Source organism: Gymnogyps californianus, chromosome 1, assembly GCF_018139145.2.
Source record: "Gymnogyps californianus isolate 813 chromosome 1, ASM1813914v2, whole genome shotgun sequence".
In the NCBI taxonomy this organism is placed as follows: Eukaryota; Metazoa; Chordata; class Aves; order Accipitriformes; family Cathartidae; genus Gymnogyps; species Gymnogyps californianus.
The window spans coordinates 205,133,970-205,151,890 of record NC_059471.1 but is presented as its reverse complement, the minus strand read 5'-3'; the positions used below and the strand labels follow the sequence as shown (position 1 = coordinate 205,151,890).

The following is a 17,921-nucleotide window of genomic DNA, read 5'->3' as shown; positions in this document are numbered from 1 at the left end:
CAATAATGTAAATTGGAAGGGTTCGCTGAAGGTTGTTGAACGGAAGTTGTGGATGCCCCATCATTGGAAGTGTTCAAAGTCAGGCTGGATGGGACTTTGAGCAACCTGATCTAGTGAAAGATGTCCCTGCCCACGGCAGGGTGGTTGGACTAGATGGTCTTTGAAGGTTCCTTCCAACCTAAACCGTTCTATCATTCTATGATTCTAAGTTAAGACCAATATGAAAAGGCAAAGAAAAATATTTCTTTATGCACAGTCACAATGAAAGGCAACTGTCTTCAGTTTAGACATCTTGAATATTTATAATGCTAATCAACACACTGATTCCAACCTTAGCAACTCTTCAATCTTCTTAACAAAAATGTAATTTGCAAGGCATATCTTGATGGTTGACTATATTAAGAAAATATTATAAAACCATCACTTAGCATTGTAATTCATGACATATAATATAATTTTAAATAATATACAGGCAGTTAAATGGTTTTCATCACAAATTTTCCTATGGACAGATTTCCCAAAGCCTATCCCAACGTTGGTCAGCTACTCCCTCTGCTGGATTAAGCCAGTACGTGTCTGCCATATGAATGCCATTTTTTATTATTTCAAGTTTTGTTTACCTTCCCCCCCCTCCCCCTTTTTCAAACAAACACAAACAACTTTTTTCCTTTGGATGTTCTGAAAGGTCTCTAACACAGGAAATCCAAACTATCCAACCATATATTGGAGTGCAAGACCTCTCTTTAACATTTGAGAATTCCTTTATAAAACTTAAATAATGAAGGAATTGTAACACCTGGTCTTGCAATCCTCATTCAGGTACTCTTCAGTGATGCTTGGGCCAGGTGTAAAACCGAAAACAATTAAGCCAAATCTGTACAAGTCTGGCTATTTCTATTAGACTTTGACAAGACTCTCAACAATCTGACAGAGTCCATCAACAATTTTTCTCAACATATAAATTTTATTTATTCATAACATTAAACAACTAAAAGTATACTCATATGTCAAATGATCATTAGTCATATATCATCACAACCCCCAGCTAACCAACTACCAAACAAGCATTAAAAAAAAAAAAAAAAAAAAATCAACAAAACTGCTACAGTGCAACTAAGTTATCAGGCTAGAATTAAATATTTAGGTCAGATTTTTATATGAACTGCTTCTATTCATCAATCTGAAAAAGCTCATCTGTTGTTTAAAAGTTCACAAAGGAAAAGTCCTAAAATCATGCAGCATTCAGTTTAAGGCTCAGTAACGGAAGAACCATTTTTAGCCTCCCTTCCTGTGTACATTTAGCAACTGTTAAAAATACATGCATACCTACATATATATTCTTATTCCTTATTCATGTGTGAAAGAGAGCTACTGAGAATCAGCATATTCATCAGCTGAATAAAATAAAATATTTGATACTGATATCCAACAAGTTTTACAAACTCTTCAGCTGTAACATTTTTTCATCATTGAAATGACCTCAGTACACAGAGCAATAGTTTTGTTGATGTTAACAGACATTTTCTAAACAGTAACTTCCATTTATTTCCAACACCAAATAGACAGCATGACTGGGTGGCATGGATGATGACTATCAGCTGTGCCTTAGAAAATATTCCCTAAGAGGACAAAGAAACATCCATGTCTCATCCATAATGTTTTCCAAACAAAATGTTTCAAGATCTAAGTTCTATGCCTCAAAAATCAGGTAATCTATACACAACATACTCATTTTTACAAAAAATTCTCAACAGTGGTATATTTTCATCATTTTCTCTTACTCCTAGTCCTGGACAAATCAAGACAGCATCTACCCAATAGTAATTTATTAGAGATGTAACAAGCTTTAAACTTAATGATTCTCCCAAACCCCATAAGCTATCCAGATCAGTAGATGCCAGATGTAGTTTTGTTAACAGCTCCTGTTGTTTTCTTGTAAACCCTCATAATGTGCAGTGCTTTTCCAGAAGCACCTACTGAAACCAGGAGACTGTATGTTTTCCTGGTGAGTATCAAAAAATGAACTAAATGGGTTCCACAAAGACTCTTTTTTCTGTGAAGCTCGGGTAAAAGCCCTTGACCATGGTTGGTTTTGATGTGTTGTGACTACTGCCTTTCCCTGCTCATCAATAATGATCTTACTGTGCCTTTGTGTTTTTCATGCTCACTTGTGTTTCTTATGTCCATTTGCTGACTCACCATCAGCTTATAAGGCACTTGGGCAGGGAACATCTTTTGATAAATGTAGAGCACCTAGCACAACATAATATCCTGACTCATTACCTAGATTTCTAAGCATTATGATGATGATGACTATTACAAGAAGTAGCACGTGAGATCAATATACAAAAAAAATTTACCAAGAAAAATATGAATTTTGTTATTTTGCTGCAAAGGTGTGTTATTTCCCAGCCTTATACTTCCAGTGCTGAAGATGTGCTGTTCACTGTATATTCCAATTACATTACCATTTACACGTTTTAGCTATTCCATAACACTTAACTATTCCATTGACTTAAATGTCAATGCCGTGTTATAAATATTAAATATTATTATTTCATATCTACCTGCAATAAGAGACTACACTCTAAAACCAGACGCATTTTGCAAACACAGTAAAAGCCTGTGTATTGGGTTTGCGTGGCAAAGTTTTGGTAGCGGGAGGGGGCTACAGGGGTGGCTTCTGTGAGAAGCTGCTAGAAGTTTCCCCTATGTCCGATAAAGTTAATGCTAGCAGGTTCCAAGATGGACCTGCCGCTGGCCAAGGCCGAGCCCATCAGCGACGGTGGTAGCGCCTCTGTGATAACATATTTAAGAAAGGCAAAAGAAGTTACAGGGGAGTTGCAGTTGCAGCCAGAAAGAGCGGAGTGAGATGTGAGAGAAACAACTCCGCAGACACCAAGGTCAGGGAAGAAGGAGGGGGAGGAGGTGCTCCAGGCGCCGGAGCAGAGAGATTCCCCTGCAGCCCGTGGGGAAGACCATGGTGAGGCAGGCTGTCCCCCTGCAGCCCATGGAGATTAATGGTGGAGCAGATATCCACCTGCAGCGCATGGAGGACCCCACATCAGAGCAGGTGGATGCCCGAAGGACGCTGTGACCCCGTGGGAAGCCCGCGCTGGAGCAGGCTCCTGGCAGGACCTGCGGACCCGTGGCCCCGTGGAGAGAGGAGCCCACGCTGAAGCAGGTTTGCTGGCAGGACTTGTGACCCCATGGGGGACCCACGCTGGAGCAGTCTGTTCCTGAAGGACTGCACCCTGTGGATGGGACCCATGCTGGAGCAGTTTGTGAAGAACTGTAGCCTGTGGGAAGGACTCACGTTGGAGAAGTTCGTGAAGGACTGTCTCCCATGGGAGGGACCCCACGCTGGAGCAGGGGAAGAGTGTGAGTCCTCCTCCCCCTGAGGAGGAAGGAGTGGCAGAAACAACGTGTGATGAACTGACCCAAACCCCCATTCCCCGTCCCCCTGCGCCACTTGGGGGGGAGGAGGTAGAGAAAATAAGGAGTGAAGTTAAGCCTGGGAAGAAGGGAGGGGTGGGGGGAAGGTGTTTTAAGATTTGGTTTTATTTCTCATTATCCTGCTCTAATTTGACTAGCAATAAATTAAACCAGTTTTTCCCTAAGTCGAGTCTGTTTTGCCCGAGACGGTAATTGGTGAGTGATCTCCCTGTCCTTATCTCGACCCACGAGCCTTTCGTTTTATTTTCTCCCCCTGTCCAGTTGAGGAGGGGGAGTGATAGAGCAGCTTTGGTGGGCACCTGGCATCCGGCCAGGGTCAACCTGCCACAGCCTGCCACCCTCAGGAGGAGTTCTAGCAAGGTGGGCAGCAGCCCAAAGCAGCAAATTAACAGTGATAACGGAACTGATGCAAAACTGTGACAAAACGGTTGTCAACTTTGTCTCTTCTGGAGACCCAGAAAGTCTGGTCTGCTGCTCCCATTACTGTGAGGGGAAGAAGAGAAGAAGAGGAGGGTGTGCGAAATGCCTAATGAGGCCAGGACTGGCCATGAGCTTCAGCCTTGCACTAACCCAGAGTAGAAAGCCTAGCTTCTCTCAGAGGCTTCTCTCTTCCAGCCATAACCCCATTCCTCTTCCTACCACTTCAGCCATTTACCCTTCATGGCAAAATTAATTTGGGTCATACAGCAGAAAGAGCTTAAGCCAGCTCTGCATCCATATTTAATTTTAACATTGTAAGAATACAGCTACCAGCAACAGTGAAAGTTGTCATACACATAGCGTTTGCAGGATTAGAGTTTGCCTGACTTTTTATGGATACTGTTTAAAAGTAAATCTGAATGAGAACTGAGAGAGAGAAATTAGGCAGGAATGAAACACTCAGACGCAGCAGGGAATCCCAAATTATTTGGACATGATCATTTGGACTCAACTGTGTTTGGACCATGTCCAAACCACAACCTAATCATAAAAAGACTTAAGCAAATGGCCATTTTAGAACTCTATATCCTTAATTTTGAGAATATGTATATAAATGTTCATAGGTCTCAGCTTAGCTTTGATGTTCCTTAATACAGGGACCAGTATCATCTCCTTTATCTTCACACCAAGCATACTGTAACTTCATAAAGAAATTAAAATGTAATAAAATGAAATAAGAGATATGGCTAGATATCAGCAAGCACCAACCTCTGAGAAACAAGAAGAAAATGATAAAAAAAATCTTACACAGTCTAATTTTTAACTGGTTCTTTCTTTTAAGAAACTCCCTTTAATCTTAACCTTAATTCTTTCATTTTTAGTTTATTAACTTAATGCCATTGTTGCTATAAAGGTATTTGTAACTTTTGCTTGGAAATGTAAATATGAGCTATTTTTGAAGTGCTGAATCAAGAAATACACCTCACACAAACACATCTTATCTTTTGTTTTTCTGTGCTTAAAAAAACAAAGAATGATCAAGAGACAGACTCTCAGGAGAGTTACTCAGTCTGCGTGGCAGCACTGCTCTATAATTATTCTAATTGGCTCAAGATTTCTTTATGAATGTTTCCATGGAAATCCTGGCTGTAATAGCTGCCTACAAATGGGGTCCATTTTTGGTAGCTTAAAAGTATCAGGATGTCTCTTAAACTTGTATTTGTGCATTGTGCTTTTCTTTGTTTTAAGGAAACTGAAAAACAGCTGCCGCAGAATTTGAAACAGGCAGAGGTGAATGTGACAAACAGGGAGGAAACTAAAGAAACAGAGAATCAGGTAAGAATCCTAAAGGCAAACCCACCAACTCTGTTTCCCTCACAGTTCTTCATGTTGTGACAAACAGTTTTACTCTCTAACATTTCATGGAAGTTTTACCCCTGGGCCAATAAATATCTAATCCACCAATATCTGAAACATGGTCCACCACCATCTTTACCTTTGACAAGCCATTAAAAACTACAGATTGTACTCACAGCGCTCAAAAAGGAGGCACGTATCCAGCTGAAATCTAGAGGTACTTCTGTAATTAAAACTAAAGAACTTAAGCAAATCTAGGGAAGGTGCCAGTGGAGTTCACTGCGTTTGCCTTCATTTCAGTCATCGTTTGAGTTTAAATATGGACTAAGAAGCAGAGTCACCTTGTTCCATCTTGTTTCTGTTTAAAGTTTTCACAAATTGCTTGAAGCAAGGTACTAACAAAAGAACACAACCATGCCCCACACCCGCAGAGAGCAGCGTTAGGCGTGTGAAACACTCAGGCCAACGCTGAGGTACCCAACGAGCCGGTACCAGGGCACTGCTGGGGGGCTAAGGGGGACCCTTCGGATGGGGGAGGGGGGGCGTTGCCGCCCTCCGACGGATGCTACCGGGGGAGTTTGTAGTCCCACCGGCTCCAGTGGGGACCAGGCTGCCGACCAGCTAGGACGGCCGGCCGGGTGGTGGAGGGCCAAGAGCGGCTGAGAGGGCTGCCTCCTCCACCCCGCGGGACGACGTGCTCCCCGCAGAGGCTGCCATGGCGCAGGCCGACCCCGCCACCCTCGGGAGTCCCTTCCCGCCCGCCGCGGCGGCGCCTGCGCACAAAGCGGGGGCGCGGGCCCGGGCTGGGCGTCCCAGGGGGGCAGGCAGCCGTTTCCCGCTGCTCGCTGTAGCGGGGGACGGCGATGCGTCAGCCGCCCGCCTTCGCGGGGTCTGCCGCCGTTACCTCGTAGACGTCGAGGAGGTTGTGGCGGCTGAAATAAGCTCGGAGCTCGGGGCTCGCCGTCCTGAGGGACGCCATGGCGGCGCTGGGCGCAGCTGCGGCGGCGGTCGCGTAGCAACGGGCCCGCGGCCTGGAGCTGCCCGGGCCGAGGTGCCCGGCGGTCCCCGCTGCCGCCCTCCGCCCGCGCCAGGGACGGGCACCCTGTCCCTGCTCCGCGGACAGCTGCGCACCCGGGTCGACCCCAGCCTGCCCCCCGCTCCCCCATCGAGTGGGGCAAGGAGTGGTAGCAAGGCTTTCATGCACTGACAGGCAGAGAGGAGTTATCTGCCAGTTACTACTCTGAGTGGTCCCGGCGAGCCCTTCCAGCCCTGCACTACCAGGATTTCCTCGCCAGTGCTTCGGCTTTCCACCCTACCCTCATTTGCAGCCGAGCTAAGCGCTACCGGTGTTTGCTGCTGCTGCTGCCAGTGTGCACCACGGAGGCCCAGCATGTGCGCAGGTCTTAGGTGTCCGAAAGGGCAGCGGCTAAGATGGCAGCTGAGAAACCATGGCCTTGCGTTAGTATTTAAAGCCAACAAGCACAGACAGCACTAGCAGGGTAAGGATTTGGCCAGCAGGTGTATGTACCCCTGATGCAAATGTTTTCAGCATATGTATTTTTAATATATTGCTGTATTTTGTTAGAACTTTAAATAGATTTTTTAGGAGGGTTGTGTGTGGTTTAATTAATGTCCCTATAAATAGCTTAGTAACTATAAAAAAGCGCATTTTTATTTTCCTCCCAGGTACCTGGCTGCAGCAGCCTTCCCAAAGGGGAAGCCTGTTTCGGTGCCTGGTGCAGGTGGTCAGACTGGCTCGGGGGCACGGGTTATTTTTTTCCTCTAAAACAAAAGCCGTACCGCATCGTCGCTACGTGGATTTGCGCTTCGCTGCACCCCAGCAGGCCGAGGACTCCCCCTGGCACCACAGGCAGAGCCGCCGGCTCAGCACCCCTGCAAGTCCCTCGGCAGGGCAGAGCCGCGGGGCCCAGCCGCAGGAGGGAAGGGGGACCGGAGCCGAGCCGCGCCGGATGGGGCGGTGGCTTTACGCGGGCGGGCGGCGCGGCCGCGGCCGGGGGAAATGGGGGAGCCGCGGCGGACGGTGGCGAGAGCGGCGGCCATCGTGCTCGGGGCGGGCGCCTGCTACTGCCTGTGGCGGCTGGCGGCGGGCGGGCGGCGGGGGCAGCGGGCTGCGGCCGGAGCCGCCCGGGGCCCGCCGTCAGGTGAGGGGCAGGGCGGGCGGGGGCGCCGCTGCGTGGCTGGAGGCCGAGCGGCCGCGGCCGGGCCTCCGCTGTGCCGGTGAACACGGAGCAGGCCCCACGCAGCCGTGGCGGGGCCCGGGGGGGGGGGGTTCCAGCCCCCGCCGGGCCGCTGCCCGCGCCTCTGGAGCTTGGCTCCGGGCTGCTGCCCGCCTGTGGCCTCGGAGACGTAGGTGCTCCCTGTGTGAGGGGGTACCACAGTACTGCTTATCGGCCCTGTAACAGCCATGCGACGTTTTCAAAGGACTCTAGAGCATGTTTCATTTTTAGAAAAGCCTAATTTGTTCTTTTAAAGTCCCCTAAAGCATACGTCCAATCAGTGTGTTTACTTAATGGGCTGATTTGCTGTTCTGTTACTAAAGTTATTTTTGTTCCCCTTATAATTCAAAGCTAAACAAAGTGTTTAGATGAGATGAATATAAAAAATTATTTAGTTTTTCAAGCTAGCTCTTGGAGTATCATAATTACCTTTGACCTCTTTTTTTTTTTTTCCTTCCCAAAGAATACTATGGTGTTTTCCTGGTGATATAATGGCAGCAAATTTGTTGAACTATGAAGGACTGGTTAGCTTCTCAAAAGTCATGTGAGTCATCTATGACTAGTCCAGCAGTCACAGATCGGGTCTTCAGGCTGTTCAGCTAGCTAAATAGTTCTGCCTCCAACCTGGCTGAAAATGGTCTTTGATGGCATTTGTGTCACCCTTTTATGAAAGCCAGGTACTCCATAGCATCGTTCTGACTCAGAAACAGCCTTCATCAGTTGGTTGAGTGATGCCATGATCGGCAGTGTTCTTAACATTGTGGCCATTACTTTGTCAAAGGACCTCAGGGTACTAGCAAAATGTCATTACCATAATTTCTGGAAGTAGTAGTCTGCAAGTCAGAAGTTCTGTTTTCCTACAGTGTCCAGACAGATTTCCACATTTCATTGCAGGGAACACAGGGAAAAAAATTAACATGTTTGGTGAATATTACTAATAATTTTGAAGGAAAGGTTTGCTGTTGGTTGACCAAAGATTAACGTCCCTCAAGCTCTTCCTATGTATTCCTTTTATTTTCTGCTTTGAAAAGAGGTAGTCAGAGGACTCAGGAAGAAGGACAGCAGTCTTGCTGTTGTAAAACACAGTATTTTTGCCATGATATGACGGTTGGGTACAATCAAGCTTAGAACAACGCATCCTACAACTGAGAGCTAAACCTCAGCTTTGTAAAAAACGTTAAGTGGTAACTAAGTGAAATGTCTCAAATTTGGTATCAAGTATTTCATTTTTAAACACTGACAGACAACAGTCCTCCAGCGTCAACCCATACCATGGATGCGGATGCTCTACAGAAACTTATTCATTTGCTCCAGGCCACAGATGATCCATTAATTCAAGAGCAAGCTTTAATCACTCTCAGCAACAGTGCTGCCTTCTCTGTAAATCAAGTAAGTATTGTTCTGTAGAAAACAACAGTGTTTCAATACCAGTCAGTATGGAAGACGAGAGGTGCTGTTTTGCTGAAGAGTGACACAGGACTGAGAGCTAGGATAGCTTGTGTTCTAAAATCCATTTTATGTCTATGCCTTAATTTCTGCTAGCCCAAAAAATATAATTTACCAGCTTCACAGAATTTATCTAAGCTTAATGTTTGTACAACTTAAAGTCTGTACAGAGTTCTAAATTTTAAAAGTGCTGTAAATATATCTTTTGTTGCTTACAGTTATGTAATGTTAATGAAAGGGTTGAATTGGAGAAGGGTTAAATACTTTCAGGATCAGATCTGAAATTTACTGAGATAATGTAAACTAATTTTTTATCTTTACAAAGTTGTATGCCATTTACATCTTAGCAACTTTCCAACTATCCAGGTGTCTTTGAATCAATTGGAAATATGATGCAGAAAAACTTCGAGCTGAATACAGATTTTCTTGCCTTTGTTAAAGGTTTAACCTCCAGGGTCCCACCCTTCCTTCCCCCCCTTCCTTCCCCCCCCTTCCTTCCCCCCCTTCCTTCCCCCCCCTTCCTTCCCCCCCTCCTTCCTTCCCCCCCCTCCTTCCTTCCCCCCCTCCTTCCTTCCTTCCTTCCCCCCTCCTTCCTTCCTTCCTTCCCCCCCTCCTTCCTTCCTTCCCCCCCTCCTTCCTTCCTTCCTTCCCCCCCCTTCCTTCCTTCCTTCCCCCCTTCCTTCCTTCCTTCCCCCCCTTCCTTCCTTCCTTCCCCCTCCTTCCTTCCTTCCTTCCCCCTCCTTCCTTCCTTCCTTCCCCCCTTCCTTCCTTCCTTCCCCCCTTCCTTCCTTCCTTCCCCCCTTCCTTCCTTTCTTCCCCCCTTCCTTCCTTTCTTCCCCCCTTTCCTTCCTTTTTCCCCCTTCCTTCCTTTTTCCCCCTTCCTTCCTTTCTTCCCCCCTTCCTTCCTTTCTTCCCCCCTTCCTTCCTTTCTTCCCCCTCCTTCCTTCCTTTCTTCCCCCCTTCCTTCCTTTCTTCCCCCCCTTCCTTCCTTCCTTCCCCCCCTTCCTTCCTTCCTTCCCCCTCCTTCCTTCCTTCCTTCCCCCCTCCTTCCTTCCTTCCTTCCCCCTCCTTCCTTCCTTCCTTCCCCCCCTCCTTCCTTCCTTCCTTCCCCCCTCCTTCCTTCCTTCCCCCCCTCCTTCCTTCCTTCCTTCCCCCCCTCCTTCCTTCCTTCCTTCCCCCCCTTCCTTCCTTCCTTCCCCCCTCCTTCCTTCCTTCCTTCCCCCCCTTCCTTCCTTCCTTCCCCCCCTTCCTTCCTTCCTTCCTTCCTTCCCCCCTTCCTTCCTTCCTTCCTTCCTTCCTTCCCCCCCTCCTTCCTTCCTTCCTTCCTCCCTCCTTCCCCCCTCCTTCCCCCCTCCTTCCCCCCTCCTTCCCCCCTCCTTCCCCCCTCCTTCCCCCCTCCTTCCCCCCTCCTTCCCCCCCTCCTTCCCCCCTCCTTCCCCCCTCCTTCCCCCCCTCCTTCCCCCCTTCCTTCCCCCCTTCCTTCCCCCCTTCCTTCCCCCCTTCCTTCCCCCCTTCCTTCCCCCCCTTCCCCCCCTTCCCCCCCTTCCCCCCTTCCTTCCTTCCTTGCTTCCTTCCCCCCCTTCCTTCCTTCCTTGCTTCCTTCCCCCCCTTCCTTCCTTCCTTCCTTCCCTCCCCCCTTCCTTCCTCCCCCCCCCCCTTTTTTTTCTTTCCCTTCCCCCCCCCCCCCCCTTTGTATGGTACTTATGACAGCTGTCTATTCTGGCTTCTCAAAACTGTTTTCTTGACATAAATCTCTCAGAACAGAACATTACTGAATCCCAAGGCCCATTGGCCCATTTTTCATTTTCTTGAAAACAGTACATGGTTTTTTTCAGTGATGGTTAGAGTCTAAGTGAGAAAGATTAAAAAAAAAAAATCAAGTGTAATGGAAAAGAAAGATAAAGTTTTAGAACTTCTACTCATGATAATATAAAGCTGCATCTTGAAATTCTGTTCTGTTCAGTCAGGACTTTTAGGTACTGTGACCTGGCTCAGCTATTCTATAAAGTCATTATGCAGTAATTACCTTTGATTCTTTATAATCTAAAATGCTTTAAGCATGCTTTGTAGGCCAGATTTTAAAAGTAAAGGTGTTGTGCCATTGTCAAATAATGTCAAATAATACTTTGGCCTTAAGCAGGACTATTCTTAATTTCAATGGAAGCAATAAAGCAATATCTGCTAACACTCTCTCTTTAAACAGAGTAGTCTATTCTGGAAGTCTTCATTCACACATTCCATTTGCGTTAAAATGGAAACTTTGAAGAAAGCCTTCAGCATTTAATTTAGACTTTTAAAAATCTTACTAAATATCTGTTTTATATTTCAGGATATAATCCGAAATTTGGGTGGCCTTTCTGTTATTGGAGGGATGCTCTCAGACTGCGTTCCCAAAGTTAAAGAAAAAGCACTAAATGCACTTAATAATTTGAGTATGAATATTAAAAATCAGGAAGAGATACAGGTAAGTTTCTTAAAGGGAAAAATCAAAGTAATTGAGACACAAGAGACAGTACAGAGCTTTCAGCGTATTTGCTAAATACAAGCCAGGATGCCAAAACGTTTTGATGTTAGACATATGAGTCAGCAGATCTGGATGATCTGTGCATCCCAAGGCCAAAAAGATAACTTAAAAATGCATTGTATCACTGGCACTTACTTTTTTTAAAAGACAGTTAGGAAGCTAGGCAGTTTGCGTTCAGTTTTCACCGAATGCTATTAAACAGAGATTGTGCTGCTAAGTTTATAATAAAATTATGTGAGGCAAGATGATTTCCAAACATGCCTAGAACATCAGCAGTGGTCGTTTAATAGGATGGATTGCAGACTGAACTTAGCGTAACTCCTTAGGCAAGGGAGAAGAAAACAGTGATTGATCCCCTGGGTTTGTATGAGACCAGTTTTTCAGGGTGATACTTTCATCTTAAACGAACAGTGTGTAAAAACGATAACAAGTCCCACTGGTAAATGTAGTAGATGCTATGGAGGTGAAAGGACCAACCATCAAAAAAGCATCCACTTTTTACATTATCAGATTAATCAATAGATCAAGAAGTGTCCAAGCAGTGAGCTGATGCAAATTTGAAGATTTTTAGTAGTTTTTTCATTAGCTTGATAAAAAGGCAGTTTGACTGTACATGGAAGTTTGCGGCAACTTTAGCGCTGAACAACTTTTTTTAAAGTCGTGCTTGCCAACAGCAAATATTTATATAAGTAGAAAACAATTCCTTTGGCAAAGGCAAAGTAATTTTTTTCTTAGTTAGGACTCCAATATTCATTGTATACTGTCATCCAGAAGAAAATTTGGTAAATAATAGTTGTTAGTCAGTTGTCGTCACTGTTCCTGAGGAGTACTCCAGTGAATGGGCCACATGGCTGGAAGAAAGGATTTCATTCCAAGACTTGCCCTTAGCCTATTCTCAACATTTAAGAAGATGTTAGTTGCTGTAAGTGATTTTTTTAAATAACTCCTTAAAGCAACTGTGCCACTTCTGAGATGGAGTCAAAGCAATTTGGGTTTTCAGAGCGATTTATGCTTCAGGAAGGTTAGTGAGCATAACTCTGTAACATCTGCTTCTATCATGTCAATAGAATGTTTGAATATATTCAAAACAAAACAAAAAAGTACTTCTTTCCAATAACCTCAATCAGGTTATGTATTCAGCCAGCAGTGTTCAAGAGGTATTTATGCTACTGTAGCTAGGCCACTGATACTATCTATTTGTGAATAGAAGATCTGCTTATATCAAAAAGTGTCTTCTCTTTATCTCCTTCCCTTTCTCCCCAGGTATATATTACGCAAGTTTGTAGGAACATTGAGTCAGCTCCCCTGAACTCTGATCTGCAGCTAGCCGGACTCAGATTGTTGACTAATATGTCTGTTACCACTGACTACCACCATAAGATGATAAACTCAATTCCATGCTTTCTTCATTTGCTTTCAGAAGGAACTGAAAGGACACAGGTACGGGGTAGTGTATTGTTACAAACCATTTATGAAGCTGCTTTACTTGCCTCCTTTTTACTGTTTTTGTAAAATGCTTTGGACTGTGCTTACAAAATCAAATATTCATTGATGATAGCAGATAGTGCATAAAATCCGTAAAATATGGATCTGTATTACTTCCTCAATGTAAATTCAGAAAGAGGGGAGGAAGGGAATCTTGATAGTGGAACCGTTGGGCTAGAACTCTACCAAAGCAGTGCTGTGTACACTGCTATTGTCCTATGCCTTTGCTATAGCAACTCCAGAATTCTCTTCTGCTCACTAAACATTACTACTGCATCACAGAGCAAGGAGAATCTGCATGTGAAAGGCTTCACTGAGGCATGAATCTCTCCAGGGAAGCATGCCAAGCAGTGATAACCTAAGTTATGGATTTCTGTTCCCTTATGCTTATTACATCTCTTGCAACCCTAGTGACTGCAATGGGAAATTGTGCTTATTTGTGAGTTATTGTAATACTGAAAGAAGAGAAAAGCTTCAAACAGGGACCAAATTCAGTGTTTATTCAAGATGTCACAGTACCATCAATATCAATGTACTCAGTTGCTCTGTCAGATCAAAACCAGTTTTCCAAAACACAAATTTCCACTAAACTTAGCAGACCTATTTTACTTAAGTACAGTAAGTAGTACTTGGCCTTTTTCTAGTATTTAGTTAAAAGATTAGTGTCACAAGGTCCAGTAAGGTACAAAGGTGTATTTGTATATGCTTCTGATCACATTTTACATACAGTACTTAACTGTCCTCTGTATATTTTAAAGATACTCTGTAATTTGCCTACTGTCAGTTGTTTATAGATCTTGCCTTATTTTGATGTTTAAGTCAAACTGAATTTGCTTCTAAAATGTCTATACTTAGTACATACGTGTTAGTGACTCCATAAGCTCTGGTTTTTCCTATACCAAAGACTGAAGCGCACAGCTCAAGATGTTAGTTGACCCATTCTACCTTTTCCTCTCCAAGTCAACACTGACATTATTGATGCCCATTACTGCTGTACTTACTCTGGTTTTGGAGCTTGCTATGAACTTGTATGTTCCTCATTTCAGATTCAAGTTTTGAAAGTACTTGTGAACTTCTCTGTAAACCCAGCCATGACAAGACATCTCCTCAGAGCTCAAGTAAGGTTCTTGCTGTTTCACATTTTTAGCATTTATACATGTGTATGTGTGTAGATACGTGCATGCATTAGAAGAATTTTAATGTATTAGAAGTATATATGCAACTTCAGAGTAAAATTCTAGGCAGTACTTGGCTAAAATTAGTAGCTAGAAGTGTGCATTCTTTCACAGGCTAGCTTTCTTCCAGAGAGTAGTGTAATACAGATGCCATACTTGCAGGGGGAGAGTCGCGGGGCCTGTGCACTTGAAGACAGTTGGTCATACTTCCTGTGTACCATTCCAAATAATCAGTGACAACTTGCAGAAGCCTGTTCTCACCTTCCCTTTCCACCAAAGGGGTAGCACCATGAACTTTTGTATGTAATATATATAAGGTACCTTGATAAGTTTCAAAAACAAACTCAAAACCTCATTTCCAGACGTGCAGTCAGTATGTAGATCGAAGACCAGGTACAAACATGAAATACAACCAGTACTGTAAATGATCCTTCTCAACAGCTGTTTCTATAGCTAACATACTGTACCTAAGATGACCAAATTCCACTGAAATCCCCACCCCTTTACTCAAATGCAGCCATAAAACTGTTGTCTCTAAGCACTATAAGTGAACTTTCCCTGTGCATTTACTTATGTCTTCATGGAGAACTTTATCTGACATCTGCTATCGCTGGCCTTGGCATACAGGTTTATTTCAGTTGTATCCTTTCCTCACACCAAAACAAAGAGTCAGAGACTGGAATGGTGCTGCATCCTCCTCCCCCTCCCCAAAGTAAGTTTCTTAAAACAGGCAGTGGCTTTTATTTTTGAGCTATCTGCCATGAGCAAAGCTAGTCTGGGTACTACCAGCTTTTCATTATTAAACAAGATTAGGGTAGCTAAATATTCAGTTCTCTGTTAAAAGTGTATCCTTTTCTCATTTATCAGATGTGCTAACATAAAAACATTCAGATCACTGCAGAGGGCAAAAGCAACGTTATTGAGAAGGAAAGCAGACCCTCTCTTCCAAATGGGAATTTTCCAGACAGCCACATTTTGGAGACTGAAAGTGCAAAGCATTTATTAGCCTGTGATGCACAGGCCAGTCTTTTCTAAAGAAGAAACGTGTGTGCTGTGCAAGTTTCTGGCATGCTTTTACAGCATATGGAGTTCTGGTATTTCATAGGGTTTCTGGTTTAGATGGTTTAGGTGCAGATTTTTTTTCCATTTTTTTTTAAGTTAGATTTAGTTACATGTACTTACTGCTGGTGATTAAGTATGAATTTTTTCTTTAATATCCTAGGTGCCATCACTGGTGTTACTTTTTGACAACTGTATAAACAGAGATATTCTGCTTAGAGCCTTGACGTTTGCAGCAAATTTGAAAAAGAACGTGAACAACGAAGATGGCACCATGATGCAGGACCAATACAGCGAAGATTCAATTTTCTTTACACTCTGCAGGGACTCCACCCTATTTGCTCAGAAACTGGCATCTTTGTTGCATCACCCTGATACAGAAGTGAAAGAGCAAGTTGTGAGAATATTAACACAATAGTGATTTTTTTTAAAAAACTGACTGACCTGATGAAAATATCTAATGCTATGCTACAAAACTCCCAACAAGCAAACAATAAAACAACCAAAAAAACCCCGGAGTACTACCATATTACCAGGCACAGATCAGTTACTGCAAAAGAGAATGCGATGTCTTTAATACAGAGAGCATGACAGATTTTTTTTTATGAGCAAGATTAAGCTATTGCTTTTATTAGTACTGAGGAACCACTCTACAGCTGGTACATGTACACAAAGGGGGGGAATAGTTTAAAACATGAAAACTTCCATACGTACAGTGAGCATTTTAAATGGACGAGTAAAGTGAATCGAAATATTCTTCTCAATGTCATAAAGAATTTTTGTTGCGTTAAATGTTTACAGCTGTTTAATGCACCATTCTATAGAGGTATTTATTCAAGATTTAGCAATTAGAGATTAGGCATTTACATTTTATTAATCTGATGTCTACTAAATAGGTGCAGGCAAATCTTAGAAAATATTAAATAAAACTAATACCAAACTGTCATTGGCTTCCTACAAAATTAGTATTTTCAATGAAAACTGCATGTTAAAGTTACTCAGCCTATGTTTTTTCACCTTACCTGCATGGAATATATTCTAAAACTATTCTCATATGCTTAGTATATCCATTCCATTTAGCCAAACTGCAGTACAGTTAACCACAACTGTGCAAGGCTTCTACACTTGAAAAAATCAAAAGGATTTTATCTTGCTTTAAAATTGTCACTTTAACGAAAGCATAGATATTTTTCAAAATATTTTATTATGAGTCAAAGATTATCTGCAACTGCAATTCAACATTCTCATCGTTATAAAAAAGTCTACAAGAGCAGCGTCACACACATTTTTACAAAAGCTTCCTGTTCTGTAGCCACCCTCGAGCCTGATTTCCTTGGAGAGCTTTACTCCTTTTTTTCTGCAACTGGAACATCATTGGAATAAGTGCTTCTGTTGAGTTAGCTCCCATAAAGTTTTAGTCATCAATCCAGCGTTAATTCAAAGTGAAGTGGAATACATATAAACATCATTGTAAAAGAACCTGAAGGAAAACATACTAGAAAACACTTCACGCTAAAACAAGACTACTAAAACTTCCTGAACACCACATCATAGAGAAAGTAAAGTGTCAGATGTAAAGGCTAGAAACCAAGTTTTCCACCTTGTACCATTTTTAAGAGAGCTGTATTACCTCAACTGTTACCGGATGCTTCCTCTATCCAAGTTAATACACGTACTCTGCTCTTAATAAAATGTTACTCTCTTTCTGTAATTCAATAGATACTTATTTTCGGTAGGTGACTTTGCAAATAGCTAAAACTGCAAGAAAAATGTGACCTTGAAAATACAACATATCTATGCCCTGATCAATACAGGGGTAAAGCTACATGTATCTAATTTATCTACATAGGTAGTTTTAACTCATCAGGAGTACAATTAAGGCAGAAACAGAAGTTGGCATGATTCCCAGTCAGAACCCTGACAATCGCTGCACTGACAGTGAACTTCCCTTTCTCCTTCCCACTGCTCCAAAAACACTGTTCATTTTGTAATAAGCAAGTTACATTACAATCACTTAATGTTTTGCCACTTTTTGTAGATTTAATTCTTTTCTGCTTCTGTATTTAACAAAGAAAAATAAAGGCTAGGTCAGCCACTAAGAATTTACCAATCCCACCTTTCTCTTCTGACAAGAACTTAGACTAGTCTGTTCTGGGTATATCTGATATATACGTGTTTTCTTAAGCTCAGCAACAGAGATGTCTAGGTGTCCCGCTCTGTGTTCTCCAACCTAAAAATAAGTTTTTCAAATATCATCTTTTTGATAATTAAAGTTGATCTCTTATCCTTTGCTTTGATAGCTGACAGAAACAAGTGACCATTGTCCTCTTTTCTAAAAACACATGAAAACTTGTTACAGAGTTGTCTCAGTTGTCTTTTTCTGGTCTAGAAAGACCTATTTTAAAATGCTTTCTTCATAGAACAATGCTGTTGAGAAGTTTTGAAATCATGCAAGATTCTCCCCAGTGTCTTCACGCAAATGTATAACTTTTTTATCCCCCACCCCCTAGATGGAATCTTAACAGCACAAGCAAAGCTTCACAGTCACCATTCTACACACAAATGCTGTGAATTAATAGATCCAAACCAAAATGTATGCTATTACTGCCATTTAGACTCTGATCCTTGTAAGTCAGTACTTCTCTGCTATGTGGCTGCTTATCTAGGTACTATGTATTTTAGTTTCATTCTTTCCTTCTAAAGTACCGAATTCTACAGAATAGTTTATTGATGGTTTTGAAAACCAGAAAAAAAAAAAAAAAC

The 17,921-nt window shown here is 43.1% G+C and overlaps 2 protein-coding genes across 3 annotated transcripts in view; one reads left to right on the top strand and one right to left on the bottom strand.

Annotated features, from left to right (window-relative positions):
• Positions 1–6,211, bottom strand: part of FBXL13 (F-box and leucine rich repeat protein 13) — a 106,453-nt gene extending 100,242 nt beyond the window's left edge. Inside the window, exon 1 of the mRNA XM_050908853.1 lies at positions 6,137–6,211. Within this exon, the coding sequence (XP_050764810.1) occupies positions 6,137–6,211 (75 nt within the window). The remainder of the gene's footprint in view (positions 1–6,136) is intronic.
• Positions 6,212–6,677: 466 nt separating this feature from the next.
• On the top strand, positions 6,678–17,268 carry ARMC10 (armadillo repeat containing 10). Of its 2 annotated transcripts, none has more exons than XM_050904039.1 (6): positions 6,678–6,731; positions 8,713–8,858; positions 11,245–11,379; positions 12,703–12,879; positions 13,971–14,042; positions 15,322–17,268. In XM_050904039.1, the coding sequence occupies exons 2-6, from the start codon at positions 8,742–8,744 to the stop codon at positions 15,574–15,576; spliced, it is 756 nt and encodes a 251-aa protein (XP_050759996.1). In that variant the 5' UTR covers positions 6,678–6,731; positions 8,713–8,741; the 3' UTR covers positions 15,577–17,268. The 2 variants fall into 2 exon arrangements, with proteins under 2 accessions (XP_050759996.1, XP_050760004.1); XM_050904047.1 differs by lacking the exon at positions 6,678–6,731 and adding an exon at positions 7,244–7,394.
• The last annotated feature ends 653 nt before the right edge of the window (positions 17,269–17,921 follow it).

Excerpts from the sequence above, each read along its gene's own strand:
- ARMC10 (XM_050904047.1), top strand. The coding sequence starts at position 7,253 with ATGGGGGAGCCGCGGCGGACGGTGGCGAGAGCGGCGGCCATCGTGCTC. Across the intron at positions 8,859-11,244 it reads CTGCCTTCTCTGTAAATCAA|GATATAATCCGAAATTTGGG; the intron begins GTAAGTATTGTT and ends TTTATATTTCAG. Across the intron at positions 14,043-15,321 it reads GACATCTCCTCAGAGCTCAA|GTGCCATCACTGGTGTTACT; the intron begins GTAAGGTTCTTG and ends TTAATATCCTAG.